General features: G+C 29.4%; 1 protein-coding gene across 1 annotated transcript; it reads left to right on the forward strand.

Moving 5' to 3' along the window:
• The first annotated feature begins 18385 nt into the window (after positions 1-18385).
• On the forward strand, positions 18386-19182 carry LOC110628108 (basic leucine zipper 43). The gene has a single exon (XM_021774608.2). It carries the CDS (start codon positions 18502-18504, stop codon positions 19006-19008), a length of 507 nt encoding a protein of 168 aa, XP_021630300.1. The 5' UTR covers positions 18386-18501; the 3' UTR covers positions 19009-19182.
• The last annotated feature ends 1741 nt before the right edge of the window (positions 19183-20923 follow it).

A 20923-nucleotide genomic window follows, 5' to 3' on the forward strand; every position in this document is an offset into this window, starting at 1 on the left:
AGTTTCTTGATGAAATTCCTATGTCATATTGACATCGAATACCATAGCTTTATGCCACCATTGTCAAAAACAACCGTGCGAAGTATATGGCAGGTATAAAGTGAAATTTTCTTTATTTTCATTTTCATGTTGGTCTATGAATTTCCTTTCCTTGATATATATTGGAAGAGATGTCAGGGTATTGCTGCCGAAAATTGGAGTATTTGTCTATTCCTTAAAATTAAGAATGAGCTTTCAAGTTAATGGTTAATTTGTGCAAATTTATTCTTTTTATTCTTCAGTTCAGATGGTATAGCAGCACTCAGTTTATGAGGAATTATTACCAAAAGATTACTTTTTCCTGAAAGTGGGAGATCACAATTTGCTATACAAGTGTAGAAAAATTTTATCTCCAGCTTCAGGGTAGCATTTAGCGCATCAATAGTTGAAATAGGGGGTTAGGCTAGAATCTCAATGTTCCATTCCATTGATGCTGAACAAATAATCGGAATCGGATAGCCGAGTACAACTGAGCAGAACTAAAAAAAAATATAACTTAAAAGATTGGTAGATATCGTAATTAGGTTATGGGCTCATGGACGCCATTGGAGCTAAATAGTAAACGCTGGAGTGCTGGTAACATTTATGAGGGGATCTTTGGATGAGTGGGTGATCGGCCTTTTGTCTGGTTCCTCGGGAAAAATGGGTCTCGGTCGATTTTACTGTGAGAAATTGTGAGTTTGTTGATGTTCTTCTTTATGTCCATACTTCGTAGAATTATGGGCTTACTTTCCTGATCTGTAGATCTATTGAAGACCCTGGTTTTCTCAAATGGCCTCTTTTATTTTTTTATATATATCATTCTATCATATCCATTTTCGATTTTATATTTAAATCTTTGGTTCAAAATAATTTATTTTCTGAAAATTTTAATTTCTAAAAAATATAGTTACCAGAATGTTACTTTTAAGGAAATATGATTAAGCTTTTAATGTCAAATATTTATTAATTCAATGTAGCATATTTTATAATACCTAATTCATATCATAATAATTAACCTATAATTCTTTAATGATACAATATTCAATTATATATATATTTATATATATATATATATATGGCCAAATTTTGCCTATTGAATTATATTGGAAAGGTAAAAAATATTAAATTTTATTTTTCTTTAAATTTACTTTTAAATTATTATTAAAAGATAAATAAAGTCATCACTCGTTAAAATTTAAAAGTTTAAACAACATTTTTAATAATAGTTTTGGGCATTTTGAATGGAAAAATGAAATTTGGTATTTTTTACCATCACTATATAATATTACATAATAATCGTCTAAAAAAGGCTATGTGCTGACTTTTGAAAAGTGTCACGTAAGAGTTTGATTAGACGATATTCAGTCCCATCGAGGGAAAAGAAGACACGGACGCTTTAGGTCTCGACTCTTTGTTAAGACTCGCTCTCTCAACTATAGAGCAAGGCTCCATAAGAAGGTTACTGATAGTAATTACAAACCAGCAAATTCCCTTTATGCCTATAATCATGAGATCTGCAATCAATTAATCGGCGAGATCCTTTATCAATGAGCCGGCCATATCATTGTTGGATTTCCAGAAAATACTATAATTAACCTCAGCTCGTTACAGTATAAAAACTAATGATAATAGAGACAAAAGTACATAATTCTTACACAACTACCTTTGAGATCTAAACAATTCTTTACATTCGCCCTATTCTCCAATTTACTGGCTTGAGCGTCGGAGTGACTGCCATAGGTATCAACCACTTTACATTTTATTTTCTTACAGGAGTGACCAATCACAGAACAGTTTTATTTTGATTTTGCTGCAGCGAAATCCATTGAATTTTTTCTTTCATTTGGATCAAAACTAGTATCTTATCTCATTTCTCTTAAAAAGAAAATTTTTTTTCTCTCTCGAAATGGCCAGTGATTCATGACCTGCTGTTAAGGTTACTATCAATAAGGGCAACTACGAACTTCACCAAGTGGCTAGAGATAATAACGAAGAAGTCGATTTTCTGCCAAAATGACAGTAAGTTTTTGACACAGAATGATCTGCCAACCAATGAATGGTCGGCTAAGCAGGTAATAAAAAAAATCCTCTAAACATATACTAATTAATGGTCAGTTGTACAGGAGATTCTCAACTCAACCATGACTATGATGCGTAACGAAAGATGAGGGCCGAGAAATCCTTAAAAACATTCATGAAAGTAATTGTGGAAACCATGAAAGAACTCGGACGATCACCCAAAAAGTATTCAAACAAGGATACTACTGGCCAATGATAATAAAAGATATAAAAAAGCTTGTCTAGAGGTGTCATCGATGTCAAACGCATGCAAGCACCCTGAGATTTCAGAAAATCCTGAAGAAATGCAATTGAATTTGAATCAAGCCGAATATTTACGAGAAAATATTACAATCAGAATAGCGGTTCAGCGAAGTAAAATGTCTAGAATATTCATTAGTAAGGTCAAGTCACGTGCTTTTAATGTAGGAGACTTAGTCTTTAAAAGAACAGATGCAACAAATGCTGAGTTTGGTAAGTTAAGTGAAAACTGAAAAAGACCATTTAAGGTCCCGAAAGTTATTTGTCTAGGGTCTTATAAACTAGCTAAAGTAGATGGCTGAGTCATTCTCCACTCCTGCAACATTTGTAATTTGAGAAAATTTTACTAATAATAGTTAACGATATATTTTTCATGTGTTGTGTTATTCAGTGATAAGAAATGACGGGGTTGCCTTCCTCAAAAAGATTAAAAAGCATTTATTAAAGGCCACAAGGCGAATTCCTATAGGCCATCCGGGTGTTAGTCCCACTAAAGAAGGCATCTCTTGCCAGGCCACAAGGCGGATACTGTCAGGCCATCTGGGTGTTCCGACTAAAGAAAGCATCTCATGCCAGACTATCAGGTAGGTTCCGCTAGGCCATCTGGATGTTAGTCCCACTAAAGAAGGCATCTCATGCTAGGCCAACAGGTGGGTTCCTCTAGGCCATCTGGGTGTTAGTCCCACTAAAAAAGACATCTCATGTCAGGCCACAAGGTGGGTTCACCAGGCAAACCGGGTGTTAGTCCCACTAAAGAATCTTATAACAGGCTATAAAGCGGGTTCTGTCAAGCCATCCAAGTGTTAGTCCCACTAAAGAAGGCATCTCATGCCAGGCCACAAGGCGGATATACGCTAGGCCGACCAACCGAATATTAATACTGTTTCACAAGAAGTTTCTAAGGCATTTCATGCCATACCACAAGGCAGATATATGTCAGGTCGACCAAACAGGCATCTCATGTCCAGGCCACAAGGCGAGTTCTGCCAGGCCAACCATCCGGGTGTTAGTCCTGTTTCATAAAAAGTTTCTAAGACATTTCATGCCCAGATTGCAAAGCCGGTATGAGCCAAGCCGAGTGACCAGACATTGGTCTCATTTCATAAAAAGTCTCCAAGGTATTTATCATTGCTCTTATAATCACTCTCGGAAATCCAAAACTTTTTGCTAAAGAAGAAGGCCCATTATAGGCAAGCGAGACTATTTTATAATTGGCGAAGGCAGGATGGATTGCTAAGCGAGCAAGTGAAGTCCACAAGGAGGAAAAGAAGGTCCATTGTAGGCAAGCGAGACTATTTTATAATTAGCAAAGGCATGATGGACTGCTAAGCGAACAAATGAAGTCCACAAGGAGGAAAACGTCTGGAAGCTCATCAAGACTAAAAAATGTCTGAAAGCTCACCAGGACTGAAAAATGCCCAGAAGCTCGTCAGGACTGGAAAATGCCCAAAAGCTCGTCAGGGCTAAATAATGGCTGGAAGCTCACTAGGGCTATAAAATGCCTAGAAGCTATTTTCTTGGTGGGACCGAGTATCATCCTTGCCACATGACCCTATCTTCAAGTGCCAGCATATGTCATTCTTTGAGCGATTATTGTGTAATATCAAAAGTTCATCCGCTAGTATTCGATTTTTTAGATTCGAATGTGATAATTGTCTTCATGATCTAAGGCACGTGACTTGTTTAGACTGACTTTCCATACTCACATCGCTTTGTCTACTCCTACCCATAAATGACGATTGCCTTGTGGCTATGAAATAAAATAATAAATCGAACTTAGTACCCAATTATGATAACGACTTGAAAATTTTATTAATCAGGGCTGACACCCGGTTATTTGTCTGGCGGATACCCTCCTAGTGGCCTAGTCGTGACATGTGTCATGGTCCTTGACTGTAAATCATAGGAATTATCCCAAATCGATGTGGAATCATGCGACCTTAGTTCAGTCCGTCAAACTAATCCAGCTTTTATATGGGCTGAGTTTGCGTTGTCCGTCAAACAGCCACTCTGATGCTCAAGTCAATAAACTGGAGAATAGGGCAAATGTAAGAAATTGCTTAGAATTTAAGAGGAGTTGTGTAAGAATTGCTTAGAACTCAAGAGTAGTTGTGTAAGAATTGCATATTTTTATCGTCATTTCTTGGTGGGATCGAATATCATCCTTGCCACATAACCCTATCTTCAAGTGCCAGCATATGGCATTCTTTGAGCGATTATTGTGTAATATCAGAAGTTCATCCGCTGGTATTCGATTTTTTAGATTCGAAGGTGATAATTGTCTTCGTGATCTAAGGCACGTAACTTGTTCAGACTGGCTTTCCATACTCGCATCGCTTTGTCTACTCCTGCCCATAAATGACGATTGCCTTGTGACTATGAAATAAAATAATAAATCAAACTTAATACCCGATTATGATAACGACTTGGAAATTTTATTAATCAGGGCTGACACTCGGTTATTAGCCTGGCGGATACCCTCCTAGTGGCCTAGTCGTGACATGTGTCATGGTCCTTGACTGTCAATCATGCGAATTGTCCCAAATCGATGTGAAATCATGCGACCTTAGTTCAGTCCGTCAAATTAATTCAGCTTTTATATGGGCTGAGTTCGCGTTGTCCTTGCTTTTTTCTTACTTGCCTTGACGACCAACTTGGTCTACAATTTTGTCCAGCGTTTGGCCAGAATTGATTCGAGCGATATAGTAATGCTTTGGCGAGTTTTTGGGCTTTCTCTTGCCCCAACCAGCCCTAGCAAAGACACTCAGGTTTTGGCTCTTAACTTACCCTCTCAACTACAGGGCGAGGCTTCACAAGGAGGTTACCGTTAGTAGTTATAAACTAGTAGATTCCCTTTACACTTATAATCACGGGATCCCCGACCAATTAGCTGGCGAGATCCTTTATCAATGAGCCGGCCACATAATTACCGAATTTCCAACTTCTTACAGTATAAAAATTAATGATCACAAAGAAAAAATATGCAATTCTTACACAACTACTCTTGAGTTCTAAGCAATTCTTACATAATTACTCTTGAATTCTAAACAATTTCTTACATTCGCCCTATTCTCCAGTTTATTGATTTGAGCATCAGAGTGGCTGTTGTAGACTCCAACCACATCACGTTCTGATTTCTTGTAGGAGTGATCAATTATAGTACAGTTTCATTTCGGCCGTATCACTATATAATTCAGGGATAAATTTAGCTATTATGCCCTTTCTCTCTATATATGTATATATTTACAAGTGAAAAATAAACTTTTCAATATGCTAATATGGCTTCACACATAAAGAAAGAGAAAAAAGAAAAAAAGTAAGAAAGTGAGCAAAATGGAAAGTAGTAGTATGTTTTGGACCGGAACTCCACTTCTTTGGGTGTGGCTAATCAACTCACTTAAAAGAGAGGAGATAAGCACTTTTTGGTTAGTCGATAAATATGACCAACCAAATAAAATTTATTTTAATATTTTTTAGAAAATTTTACTTTTTTAGCTAAATTTTACAAAGTAAACAAGACGTTATATTACGAATATAAATTTATCATGTACACCTCTTTTTTAAGTTGGAGCATGTGAATTACGATTATCCACACTACCTAATAAGAAAATGAAATAGAACTACCAAGTGCAAGCTGGAGATAATGACGGAGCCAAACTTGTTGCGATTCATGTAGCTAATTTTCACTTGTTTTTTCAATTTAAATATATTTTGAAATTGTTGTGAATATTTTTTTTTAATTGAAAATTGGAGATTGGAGGTAGAATATGATATTTCTCATATTTACTCAAATACATTTATCATCAGACTAAATTTGTGAGTGTAAAAAATTATTGTGAATATTATAATAGCAGATAATAAGCACTTTAATAATATTTAAATTAAAAATAAATAAACTTGAAAAAATAAAGCTATTCCCTTAAGAGTGTCATGTTTCAATATCATTTTACATGATCTTTGGTATCTTAAACTATGCCTCATTGTAATGAAGGGAAACATGAAACGAATTGAAAATCTAAGAAATGATAAATGGGAATTGCATTTTGATTGATTTGGCGAACTAGGTAGTGGACGTCCAGTGGATCCATATCTACAAAACCAAACTTGTCTTTAGCTTAAAGAGCATTCTAATTGCACGATGCCATGTGGGATATTTTCCTCCCTAAAAACATACCTTGCTATTCCCAAATTATCACAGACATCAACAAACGGTGACCATATATCACATGCAATTTGTCTAGTGCTCACTTTTTTTCTTTTTTATCCAATGATAATTTTATTAAAAAAAAACTGAAAAATCCAAATACATCATTCAAAAGTAATAAAAAGATGTTTATTTGAAAAAAAAACAAACCAAACCCAAATTACAAATACTTAAAATCCAAAGTTAAGCCTACAACATTATAATATGTCCAATCCAAAAATCCTAATTTAAAATCAACTGTGTTATTATAAAATTCAGAAAATATGATTTACGGTGTATGTGAACTTAGTTGGAAAAAATCACATCTCTCCTCTTTTATTTTTTTTTCTTTAGTGACATATAATCGCTATTCTACTACAGTATCCGTATGTACAGACGTGCTAGCGTACCTCTTTCTATCAAGCGACCATTTAATTTTCTCGATACACATATTGATAGGATTGTGAGGTAACTGAGTTTTCTCTTCTATCTCTCGTCACATCACCGGACTAGGTTATCCTTTAATGGGTCCTCGTGTGGAATCAGTCCAGCCTGCTTTAATTGTTTGCTGGAGCATATAATATTGAGTCGATCTGTTTTAGAAAGTTTTGATGAAATTTAGGATTATATTCTTATTTAGAATACAATCTCAGTTCAGATGTCAAAAGTCCAGTGATCATCAGTTCGGATGTCAAAAGTCCAACTATCATCAAATTGATTTAAGGGAAAATTACTTCTTAGTCCCTCAGGTTTAACGTAATTAACACTTCTGTCCCTCTATTTTGGCGACCCAACACTTAAGTCCCTCACTTTCTCTTCCGTCCAATTTCGTAGTCCTTCCGTTCATTTAAACCGTTTGGTCAAAGAGTCAAAAGTGAGAGGTGATAATTTTTTCCAGAAATACCCTTCTCTTAATGTGAAATTCTTTTTTTTTTTTCTCTTTCATGCTTTCTCCCGTTGCAGAAGAAGAAGAAGAAGAAGAAGAAGAAGAAGAAGAAGAAGAAGAAGAAGAAGAAGAAAGATTTGCTGGGTAGGAAGAAGAAGAAGAAGAAGAAGAAAGATTTGCTGGGTAGGAAGAAGAAGAAGAAGAAGAAGAAAAAGTTGTTGGGTAGGAGGAAGAAGAAGAAGAAGAAGAAGAAGAAAGAAGAAGAAGAAGAAGAAGAAGAAGAAGAAGAAGAAGTTGCTGGGTAGGAAGAAGAAGAAGAAGAAGAAGAAGAAGAAGAAGAAGAAAGATTTGCTGGGTAGGAAGAAGAAGAAGAAGAAGAAAAAGTTGCTGGGTAGGAGGAAGAAGAAGAAGAAGAAGAAGAAGAAAGAAGAAGAAGAAGAAGAAGAAGAAGAAGAAGAAGTTGCTGGGTAGGAAGAAGAAGAAGAAGAAGAAGAAGAAGAAGAGGGTTAATTTTGCCAATTCACGTGTCCCAAACGGCTATTTTGAACGGAAGGACTGCGAATTTGGACGGAAGAGAAAGTGAGGGACTTAAGTGTTGGGTCGCCAAAATAGAGGGACAGAAGTGTTAATTACGTTAAACCTGAGGGACTACAAAGTAATTTTCCCTTGATTTAAAAAAGTGATGCTTATGTAAATAATGGTTGTAATGGAGGTGAAGGTCACTAATCTTATTAATTAAAATTAAATTTACCCACCCACTTCTCCACCTTTTGATTCTCCATCATAACCAAGAGTTAATTGGATTGGTTACATCACCAACAAAACACAAACCCAAAAAGAAATGCAAAGCAAACAAACAAACAAAGTTGTCATCTTCACAAATGGCATGCTGTCCACAATACCAATCAATCAAACCACTCACCAAAAATTCTCTATACAAATTAAAACAAAGGGTTTTTTTTTTTTAATAATAAAATATAATATTTATTGGGTGGGGACTAAGAATTATTACCACAATCATTTTGGGTTGAAAATGAAGGATGTTACAACTTGTAGGTCTCCATCCTCTCCCACCTTTCCTTCTCTAAACCCACGCCATCAGCCTTATACACCTTTTTTTTTTTATGTTAAAAAAAAAATTAAATCATTCAATATTAAAAAATTTCTGAATCGATTAATTTAAATTTTATATTATAAAAATTAAATAATAATTTTAAAGAATCTGAGTGTGGTTGTAGAAGTAGAACCATTAACGGTGCGCACGCGCGCCGCATTACTTTTGCAATTTTAATCTGTTGATGTTGTGATTGATCACACGAGTGGTCGCGTAAAAATATCACGTGTATACACGTGAGCATATATAATTCTTTTGTTTTTACCTTAATTTTACATTTATGCAAAAACGTTTATTTATCAACAACTTTTAATTATATTATTTATTTTTAATTTCATTGGTTCTTATTAATTATACGAAATTTCCTATCTCAAAAATAAATCATTTAAGACATCCATTTATTTCGAAAACATATTATATTTTTTATTGTTTACTGACATTTAAAGGAATGGTTAATCAAAATATTTTTCTGAAAAAACAAATAAATTATTTTTTAAAAATTATTTTTGTGTTTCGTATCAATTATTATAATAGAAACAATTTTACCACCTAATTTAAAATACTAAAAAAATCCATTATTATCCACATTTGATAATGGGGAAGACCTCATTGATTAGTTACTAATATTTAATTAGACTCACGTAAGCTGCAATTAGTGCGGCCCTGTGCGTGAATTAGTCTTACTTCAAAATGGACAACGAACTTTACATTAAAAAAAAAAAAAGACAAATCTTATTATTGGATTAAATAATTATAATTTTATATTTGAAAATTAGACTCACAAGCCCAATTTTCTAATCCACAAACGAAAGTGCATAATAAAGGTGAAATATAAGAATACAATTTTCCAAATTTTGTTAAGAAATTATTTAAATTAATATATTTAAAGAGAGATATTTTTAATACAAAACTGAAATATATCTTAAAAATAATATTGTATAGTTTATTGATTTTTATCACAACTTAGAAATCAAAATTGTAAACTGATAATTTGCGATAAGCTCTTAGATGTTACTGAAACTAAAATGATAATGTGGTCGGAATGAAACTGTATTGTGATTGATTAATCCTGCAAGACAGAGAAAGTGAGGTGTCCACAACAGTCACTTCGACGTTCAAGTTAGTAATATAGAGTATGAGGCGAACAGAGAACTTGAGAATATTTGTATTAGATAATAACGTACTTTGCATCTTTAATCCTTTTCTTTTTATACTATAAGAAGACGCAGATAAATAAAGTATTTTCTGATAATTCGACAATGATGTGGTCAGTTTACTAGTAAGGGATTTTCACCGGCTAATTAGTCGGGAATCTCGTGATCGCGGACGTAAAAGGGATCTGCTGGATTGTAGTTATCTAACGGTAACTTTCTTGTGGAAACTTGCCTTTAAGTTGAGAGAATAAGTCTATCCCGAAGCACTTAAATCTTTCTTTCCATAGGTGAAACCGCGTATTGGTTTATCATGTTCTTATCACGTGACTCTATCTTATGGTGTCAACCCACTACCTACTTTGGATGATTACTGTGTAATATTAGAGGTCTCCTGCTAATTTTCGATTCTTTATATTCAAATGTGTCAGTTGCTTTCATGATCTGGGACATATGGCTTGTTAGCTTGAATTGAGTGCATGACGTCCTTATTTTTTTTTACTTGTCCTATTGACCCGTCAGGTACATACGGGTCTTATCGGTAAAAATTGGCCCAATGATATAATAATGTCTTGATAAGTTTCTGAGTAATTTCTAGTACTTGCGGGCTCCTTTCACTCGAGTTTTTCGAGCGTTTTTTCAGTCTCGATGAATTTTTTAGGTATTTTTTTAACTCTTACGAACTTTTTAACTTTTTATAGCCTTGTCGAATTTTTACGCATTTTTTTGCCCAAACAAACTTCTTGCAAATTTCATTCGTTCACTCGGCAACTTGTCCTGTTTTTGTAGATCATAAAAAAGTCTCACGATCTACCATGAGTCTTTCTCTTCCACAAAAAAATTTAAATTCCTGAAAGTATTTTGTAAAAACATCTGCACATATCTGTGATTCTTTGGGATCAATGCTCCGATCACGTGGCTAACATACACCCGCTTTGATGTTTGACATGATAAAATACTTTAAAATTTTTTCGTGGACGGGACTAACATTCAGAAGGTTGACAGGACATCTATTCGCCTTCAAATCTAAGGGTGTTAGTCCCGCTTATAATTAAAGGGTCTATTTAATAATTAATAATTAAAGGTCCTGGTCATATAGTCTAGCATGTACCCATATTTTAATAATTAAAGGGTCTATTTAAATTTAAAAAAAAAATAAAAGCTTTTATGACTATTGATACTGTAAGGGTCAAAATAAACATTTTGTCTAATATTAAATAATACTAAAAATTTGTAAATTTACTCTAATTTTTTATAACATTAAGTTTATTTGAACTTAATTAAAAAAATTGTGAGTTAATTAAAATAAAAAATAAAAAAAAGTAATAATGGCAAGAAATTTTTTAATTATTCATATTTTAATAAATATACCTAAAATTATAAAAATTAACTAAAATATTTATAATTAAATTTAACCGTTTAAATCTAATAAAAATATCACATCATTATTATAAATTAACACCAAAAATTAATATTTTAATATAATTATTAATTATTAAAAAAATTCTAAATTTTATCAATTTCAACTATTATAACTTAAACTTTCTTTTTAATAAATATATTTCAAATCAATATTTTAATTTTATTTAATTTTAAATTTTAATTTAGTTTATTTATAATTTCAGTAACATATTTTAAAAACCTGATAACTTATTTTTTTAATTTTTTAAATTAGCAAGCACAACAGTTTAGCTGGTTTTAGGTCATAAGTGTTATGATAAGATCAATTCTAGTAAGAATCACCATTCTTTCAATTTAAAAAATTAATTTTATTTATTATATTCACTTTCAGTCAATAATCTATTTAATAAATTTAAAATTAATAATTTTATTATATAATATATAAAATATAGTCATAAATTAAATTTATTTTATTATTTTTTATTAATTAAACTAATCATTAACTTTCAACTCTATTAAAATAAATATAATAAGTATAATTAACTTAAATTATAATTTTTTATTTACTAATAATATTATTAGCACAATATTTATAATTGATAACGACGTAAAAAATTAAATTTTAAAAATGTGTCATTTAAAATTATAAAAAATTTAATTAAAATTAAAAATAAAATAAAATTAATTGAGAGTATATTTATTAAAAAAATTAAAAATATAACTATTAAAATTAATAAAATTTGAGATTTTTTAACTAAATATATTCGAATTATATTAAAATATTAATTATTGATATTGACTAAAATGATGTTGTAGTATTTTTATTAAATTTAATTGTTAAATTTAACGGTTGAATATAAATAAATTTAAATGATTAGATTAGAATATATTAATTAATTTTTATAATTTAAAATATATTTATTAAAATATAAATAATTCAAAATTTTTTTATCGTTATTAAAAAATGCATTATCATATAGATACAAATTTCAAGTAACACAACAACAAAAAAAAATTTCAGTGAACTTAAACTATAAGTAATGGTGGCAAATTAAAATTTTTATTTAAAAACTTAATATTTGTGAAAAATTTATAAATTTTCTATAAAAATAGAAGCAAAAGGTGCATACATGTGCCAAAATATATCTCAAAATAATTAATAGAAATAAAAATTAAAATAATAATAATAAAAATTCCTCTTCTTCGCATCGTGGATCCCATTGCTCTCTTCTTTAATTTTCATGCTTTTACTTTTTAATTTTCACTATGATATGATTTTATTTATAAGTTTGTGAATGATATTGTTTATATTCTAACAAAATTGACTCATTCTGAATTAGATAAAGAAGTTTGGATTCGTATTCCTCCTCTTCATATAGTTTGAATTAATAATATTTATCTCCTTTTTAAAAATAATGGACTCTTGTGTCTTTATAATATTAAAATTGAAAATTTTAAAAATAAATAATTATTTTTCTATAAAATTTATATTAAATAATTAATTGATCAAATATATATATAATCTAATATATATATATATTAAAAAATAATTAATTTCATCAGCATCCAACAATCTTTGTCTTAGGTTGCCAAAGTGGGGTGCAGAAAATAAACGCTGAGTGACAGCCACCTCAATCTTCAAAGCCACACTCCATCCTTATCTAATTAGGGATATTCCTCCATCCATTTTTCCATTCAGAAAATTAAAAGTAAATAAACAAAATTTATTTATTTTAAAATTTGAATTGAATTAAAATTAAAATAATCAGCTCAAATTAAACTCGTTAAAAATTAAATAATAAAAAATAAAAAAATCAAATTAAATTAAATTATAAATAAAATTAAAATTAAGCTTCAAATTAAACAAATAAATGATTTAATTCGATTTAATTCAATGTAATTTTCATAAAATTTATTATTTTAAACTCATTTTAAATTTAATTTTAATTATTTTTATTATTAATTATAATTTAATACTTGGTAATAAATATATTAGAATACAAATTATTCCATTCATTTTAATAAATTTGAATTTATTATTTTTTAAACAAATAATTTAATTTCCTAACATACAAGTCTAAACCAAAATTTTAAATTAAATTAATTCTTTAAAATTAAATTTTGTTATACGATCCATGTGATATTTCATTTAGAAGTCAATTATATAACGAGGGTTTTAAAGATAAGTAATCAGTTAATTCAATTTAAAATCGAATCAAATTGAATAAGTTAAAAATTAAAATTTTAATATTTATAAAAATCAAATCGAATTGATTTTGATTAAAAATTGAATTGAATTGAGCCGATCTGATTCAATTCGATTTGATTTGATCGATTTAAATTTTTAATAATTTTTTTATTTTTAATATTTTAAAATTTAATTGAAATATTGTAATTTTAATATGATTTAATTTTTTTATATTATTAAAAATAATATAATATTATTACTAATCGATTCAATTTAATTTTTTTATCAAAATTGAATCAAATCAAAATAACTAAAATTTTAAAATTAAAAATCAAATCGAACTAAAATAAATAAAAAACTAAACTAAAATTTTAAATTAATTCAGCTCGATTGATTTCTCACTTTTAAATGATATACAAGTTTTAAAAAAATTATTATTTTATTGCCTTTTTTATTTAAAAAAGTTAACATATTTATATAAATTTCAACATTTTATTAATTTATTATATATCAATTTATTATTATTATTCTAGTAAAAATATTACAAATTTTCATTTAAAATTATATTAAAAATTTTAATTAATTAGAAATAGATTTTTGAACTCTTTTTGTTTTATAAATTTTTTTAATTTTATTTTTTGAAAATAGTAATTATTTAATTTTAAAAATAATTTTTTTCAATCAACATTTCAATTATATCTTTTTTTTAATTGGATATCGATGTAACTTCTTCTACGTGTGTTAAATTAAAAGGAAAAAAATCTTTGTCGTATATGATTATAAAGGTTTATAAATATCTCTAACTTTTTTTTTAAAATTTAATTTATATAAGAGAAGAGAAGAGAAGAGAAGCCACATATATATTTCATCAAATCTTTTATGAGAATCATTGTTTGAAATTCAAATAGAAAGTTAGGGAAATTGGATGATTTCATAATCCAATAAAATATGCACTAAAAATCCCTGATAGCGGCTAAAAATTAGCCCAAGTTGTTTATGAATTACCAGACAAATATAGACGCGTGTCATAAGGTCTGAAAGCCCAAGGCTCTGATTAATAAGGCGCCGGTATTGGTGCACTAAGCGCACCCACGCGCGTTTGTTAGCACGGGCCCACTCCAGACATGAATCGTGCGCATTGAAGCCTACCTGGGAAAAAGCAATAAAAATAATTTTATAGGGTGAGATTGCATTGGTGCCCAGAAAAGAAAAGATAAAACGGCAGTCAAATCAAGTACCCTTCCGTGCATTACCTTAGACCTTTTTTCTAGGAGCATGCTCCCAACTCCCAATTTATTATTATCATTATTTTGTCAAATTTCTGAAATTACCCTTTCCTCTCTTTCAATTTTTGCTAAATTAGTTAATGTGCTTTAATGGAATGGGCATTCTGGGTTAGGGTATTTTTTTATTATTATTTTTAATTATAATATTATAGTAATTTTAATAAAATTCTTTAATAATATATAATTCATACCCACGTATATTCATGTGAGATTCTGAAAACAGGTCACAACTCATTTAAATTTTTTTAAAAATTTATTATTTATTTTGAGGGATAATAATTTTATTATTCAATCATGGGTTTATTAATAATTTTTTTAACTATAAAAATCTATTTGGGGTTGTATTAAAATTCATTGACAGTGATTTATGATGGTAAGATAAGTAGATGTAAACCAACAAAACTTATTATGATGATAAATTTTATATCTTTTTTTTATACAGTAAACTAACAAAATTTATTCAAATTTTAGAGAGTTTAAATTTAATTTATCAAATTTTTTTTAATTTAAACACAAATTCGAGTATTATTCATTTTAACTTCGAACTAAATTTTAATAAACTCATATTTAATTTATTTAACAAATGAGTCAAGATAAATTAAAATTTTATCGACTTTAATTTTAAATTATTGATAAATAGTTTAATTTATTTATAATTATAATAAAATTTAGTTGAAAATTAATAATTTTAATTAAATAAATATATATATACAAGTTAGATTACAAGTCAGTAAAAAATAAACTCTAAAATTTTAATGAGTTTAATATTTGCAAGCTGTAAAAATGTAATTAAATTTATTGAAATTGAACTTTAAAAAGTACAACATAACTCATGAAAATTTATACAGAGTTGAACTTAAACTTAATTTTTTTGATGGTATCGAGTATAACCTGGCTAAGGAGTATATTTACACACATACTGAATAAGTTAATTCATGAATTTGCTAATAAATTTGAAAACAAACTGAACTCATAAGACTTAATATCCTAAAACTGTAGAATTCATACTTAGTTCATTTGCTAAACAAAATTAAAATTGAGCTTAAATTTAACTCGTTTAAAAGGTAACTAAAACTCAAATAACTTACAAATAATTTAGTTCAATTACACTCCTATTTTCGCAATACCTTCTAATTTCCTTAAAATAAGAACCTAATTTGATCCTTATGGTCCTTTTATGGTTTAGGTTGCCATTCCATATGGCTTATATCATTTTAGCCGCAGTTTGTTTATGAAAATATCTTATATTAAAAAATATTTTTTTATGAAAACCAATAATTTAATTTTAAATGCTTAGTTCTAATTTAAAAAGTAAAACATATTAATAAATTATTACACAGTAATATTAATAATATTATCAAAATATACAAAGTGATTTATTTTTTTTAATCTTTAAAAATAAATTAATTTTTTTAATCAGTAAAATATTTTATATTAATAATTTTATGAGTTTTGTGCACCTAAAAAAAATTTGTGAAATAATTGAAGCGACTATTAAGTAAGATGCAATCACGATTTGATCAAACGGAGCCACTATTAAATTATTTTTAATTTATTTCAAATTTAAAAATCCAATTTAATCATGATTCAAGTGAAAATTTTTGATCAATTTTGATTAATTTAAACTAATTTAAATTTGATTCAACATAATTGTAGTTGTAGACACTATTTTTATAAAATAATTAATTCTGATTAAAATTTCAATTTGAAATTTCCAATTATAATACCAATAATTAAAAATAGTTTTTTTTTCTTTTACTACCTTCATTTTCTCTTTATTTTCACATGAATAATTATACATTATCGAATTTTAATGACAAATTTTTTAATATATGGCTGAATTTTTTTGCTATATGTCTTATTAAGTATCAATGATGACAGATCAATAACTGATATGGGATAAAGCAGTTTCCGTTGCTAATAAAAAGAATTAGCTTTCAGTATTAGTATCAATGATGACGGATCAATAGCTGATATGGGATAAAGCAGTTTCCCTTGCTAATAAAAAGAATTAGCTTTCAGCATTAGTGACGAATCAGTAACGGCTCCTATCTAATTCACTACTGGTCAATATAATTAGCAAGGAATTCTGATCTGTGAGTGACTTTTGTAATCATTCAACTGTGCAAATATTTAAATTATTTATAGAATTTATATCCGGAGAAAGGGGTCAGTCTTCAACAATAATTGGCACTAGATAAAAAAATAAATCATCAGGAGAAGATGAAATAGTACAGAAATATGCAACAACGAAGGAGGACATGAAAAGAAAGACGAGTCTACATCTGTCTAATGATATTGTTGACTATTTGGTCCACTCAACCTGCCCAAAGAAAACAGAGAAGCAATTGCATTGGGGCATTTTTGGCCCTTGTCCTTGAAAGCTTTTGCATTTAGTGGACGACTGGCTGCCCTTTTAAACTAGGGGCAATTCTTACATAAACCAATCTACATGGATGCTTAGTGTATATTCATAAGATCTTGTATGGATCCTACTATTATTTTACGCTAGAATTTCCCTCAAACTACATCCATATATTATGTGTTATGCATATCCCATCCTTTACCGTCCTCACCACCGTATGTTTCTCAACAGAGCCTGCACAATTTGGCCAAGCGACCTTGCTCGCATGCTTGAAATTTCATGGTGGGTTGGCAAAGATATGCAGCCGGATGATGCATTGGCCAATTGCCTTCCTCCCAAAATAGGTCATTGGTTGCAGAACAACTGCAATGACATGACACGCCATGAATGGCAACTGAGAGTTCCAGATGAGAGATAGTGAGTGCTTAAAGATAATGAAGCTAATAAGCTAATTGGGTTTTACTGTTAAATGTATTATTGTTTGTTTGTTCATTGAAGTGGTTGTTGAGTCATCAGCTCTTTCCTAAATATGGTTATAGAAAAGGAGGTTTCCTTTCATCTCTTCCAATCCCTTACGTCACATTAACCTATTGGTTTTTGAGCATTAATTTAAGAAAAATGATTAATGTTTAACTTGGCTTCCTTGCAATTATATATATATTAAAAAAAATTGACTTGCTGTGCCCTGTTTCACTCATTTGGCTTCTTTATGGATTGGCTACAAGATTTCTTTATTAAAAATAATTGTACTCCCCACAATTGAACTCCCCTTTTCTCCCTGATGATATCAGCATATAATTCCATCTCAATACCATTATCCACAACACATATTCATTGCAATGCTCATAATAAGACCATGTCATCATGTACATATATCCATATCAGTAATCTTTGTTTCCAAAAATCCGGGCCTAATTAGACTATAAGTTCTCTGATTTCGATTTCATCCAGTTTTGTTCTTAGTTAGTGTTAAAAAAAGAGAGTTGATTCAATTCCATGAAACTTCATATGATCATAATCTGATTAAATCTATTAGAGTTGTTTAGTAGACTTTTTCACTTGATGGGGTTTTTAATTTTAGCTGAAATTAGAAGATTTTTTATTTCAACTCTTGATCATTGCTTTTGTTGCTGCAAATTCTGTAGGAATACTGTATTTATGATGCTCGATTTAAAAAGTTTATTAATGGCTGAATTTAGATATTTATTTTCTGTTTCTAATTAGTTACGTTACGACTTTAAAAAGTTATTTTCGATTGTAAATACATTAACAACATCGGCGGTTGTTTTGATTTCAGCAAAATCAATCCTATTCTGATCGATTTTCAGATATGATGATCCATAATCTGAAGATATGCATACATAATCTGCATGATATCCTAGTGGTCTATGCTTTAAGAAGCTCAATTTCCATCTCTTACTCCAAATTGCCAACAGTGGGGTCACCTCAACCTTTTCCCACTCTATAAATGCTCACTTCTCTTCGGTCTTCCAACTCCCTTCAATCTAACATCATCAAATTTTGATCTTCATAACCTTCTCCTCCTCAGGTTTGATTTCCACAAGATTTTTAACCCAGATTCAAGCCATGCAGCCCAGTGAAGTTACAGAACTCCACTATCTACTTCCCTCAAACCCATCCCCATATTCAGCTTATTTAACCATGACTCAAAATAACACACCCACATTTCAATTTAACAGATTCACCAATCCACAAAATTCCCAGATTTCTCCTAATCAGGTTCAGGAATTCAGCCTGAGCAGCAACTCAACTTCTGATGAAGCAGATGAGCAGCAGCTCTCTCTTATCAATGAAAGGAAACAAAGAAGGATGATATCTAATAGAGAATCTGCTCGCCGATCACGCATGAGGAAGCAGAAACACCTTGATGAGCTCTGGTCACAGGTGGTTTGGCTCAGAAATGAGAATCACCAGCTAATAGATAAATTGAACCACGTCTCTGAAAGTCACGACAGGGTTCTTGAAGAAAATGCTCAACTCAAAGAAGAAACCTCTGAACTACGGCAAATGCTTAGCGACATGCAATTGAGTAGCCCTTTTGCCTCTTTCAGGGACCTGGAAGACATCCCCTGAAGCCGCACAAGTTTTCTACAGACCTGGTGGGAGAGACCATTATTTACCTTATCCTTAATTTTGTTTATGTTTGTGTGATCTGTCGTTGGCTTCTGACCTGAGCTTCATGTGCCTGAGATTGAATTAGAGTGAAATAACATGTTTTGAACATATATTTAGAACTTATGATCTTAATTAGCAAGCTTCATATTAGAACAAATTTAGGTCTATTTCCACATAAACGCAATTGGGTGGAAGATTTAGAGTTGGCGTGACCCAGATGAAAAAAAGGTGATGGATAATGTTGGTTTGCAATATAAAATTGCTATATCAAGAAATAAAAATAAAAAGAATATCCACTAATTCGAGTTATTTTAATTATTATTACATATAATTATTTAAATTTTTTAATATTAAAAATTAAATATATTAACTAAATTTGAAAAGAAAATTCTTAAAATCAATTCTCGACTATTAGAAATTTTTTTTTTTTAAAATTATTTCATAATCAATGGATATATATAGCCACTGCCATGTGCATGAATCATGCGTCAACTTTTTACCTTCTACTTTATAAATGAGAGACTTTTGTGCTTCATTTTTTTTATTCGGATTTTGTGGCTTAAATTATAAATTCATTATTAATTTATCAAATCGTGAGTACCAAACTTAAAAAGGAGATGAGTGGAGGATTGTGATTTTTTTAAAATTTTAATTTTTAAATAAGAGTAAATTAAATTTATTATAATTATTAATTATAACGAGTATGAGTATGAGGAATGAGGACTGAAGAAACAAACTATTTTATACACTCCACCTCTCAAGATTTGGCAGTACATAAGGAAAGTTGCACAGCTGATTTTTCATTGGCATTCCAACACTTGCTGTTATATGTATTATATATTTTTAATTATTTATTAAATTTAAATCTAGAGTGCTTTGGATAGTTCTTAAAAATTGTAAATAATATTCTAATATTTTGTGCTGGACACAAAAAGTTAAGTTTTGTGCACAATTTGCTTGATGATTTGTCCCTTTCTTTAATTTTTTGGAATTTATTATTTAATTTTTAAATATTTTTATTATTAATAGCTGTGTTTTTAAAAATTTATTAAAATATTTTTTTTATTAATGAAATAATTTTTTTTATTCTCTATTCTGTTATAAATAAATAAAAAATAAGTAAAAAATTTTTTAAAATTTAATTTTACTTTTAAATAAAATTTTTATTTAGTATTATTATAATTAATAAGTCAGTTCTTGTATTTTTAAAAATTTATTAATTTTTTTTTTAATTTTATTAAAATATTTTTTTTCTTTATCAAAATAAAAAGAGGAGTTTAGAAAAAAAAAGAAAAAAGAGAAAAAGAAAAGGAGGAAGGGTCTAGAAGAGACGCTCAAGAAAGAGTTCAGAAGAAGAGTAATTTAGTATTTTATTATATTTTTAATAATAAAAAAATAAAAAAATTATTTTATTATAAAAAATATTTTAATAAATTTTTAAAAATATAAAAATTAACTTATTAATAATAATAATAATATTTTGAGAATAAATAATAAATCTCCCATAATTTTATTATCTCAATATATGCTGCACATTGCACTAATTCACTCCATACACAATTGAGTATTTAGAAGAAAATAACAGGAGCAGATAAGAAATTACATGAATTTAATAAATCTAGTAATTGAAAAAAATGATTTTTTTTTAAACATGAAATATTTGCGTTTAAAGTCTTAGGCAAAGAAATATGAGCAAGGCTCGCTTCAACTCAGAAAGCAAACTAACTAGGCCAAGTAAAGAAAAATCAATCCACTCCCAAAAAGCTTAGGAAATCCAAGGGATCCCAAAGCATTCTGGAACAGTCTGGTCACCGCTAACGTCCCACTGCAAGCAGCCAAACTTCACACAACGATAAGGGCAGGGCTTCGTTCT

The sequence above is a fragment of the Manihot esculenta genome, chromosome 1 (genome assembly GCF_001659605.2).
Source record: "Manihot esculenta cultivar AM560-2 chromosome 1, M.esculenta_v8, whole genome shotgun sequence".
NCBI lineage: Eukaryota > Viridiplantae > Streptophyta > Magnoliopsida > Malpighiales > Euphorbiaceae > Manihot > Manihot esculenta.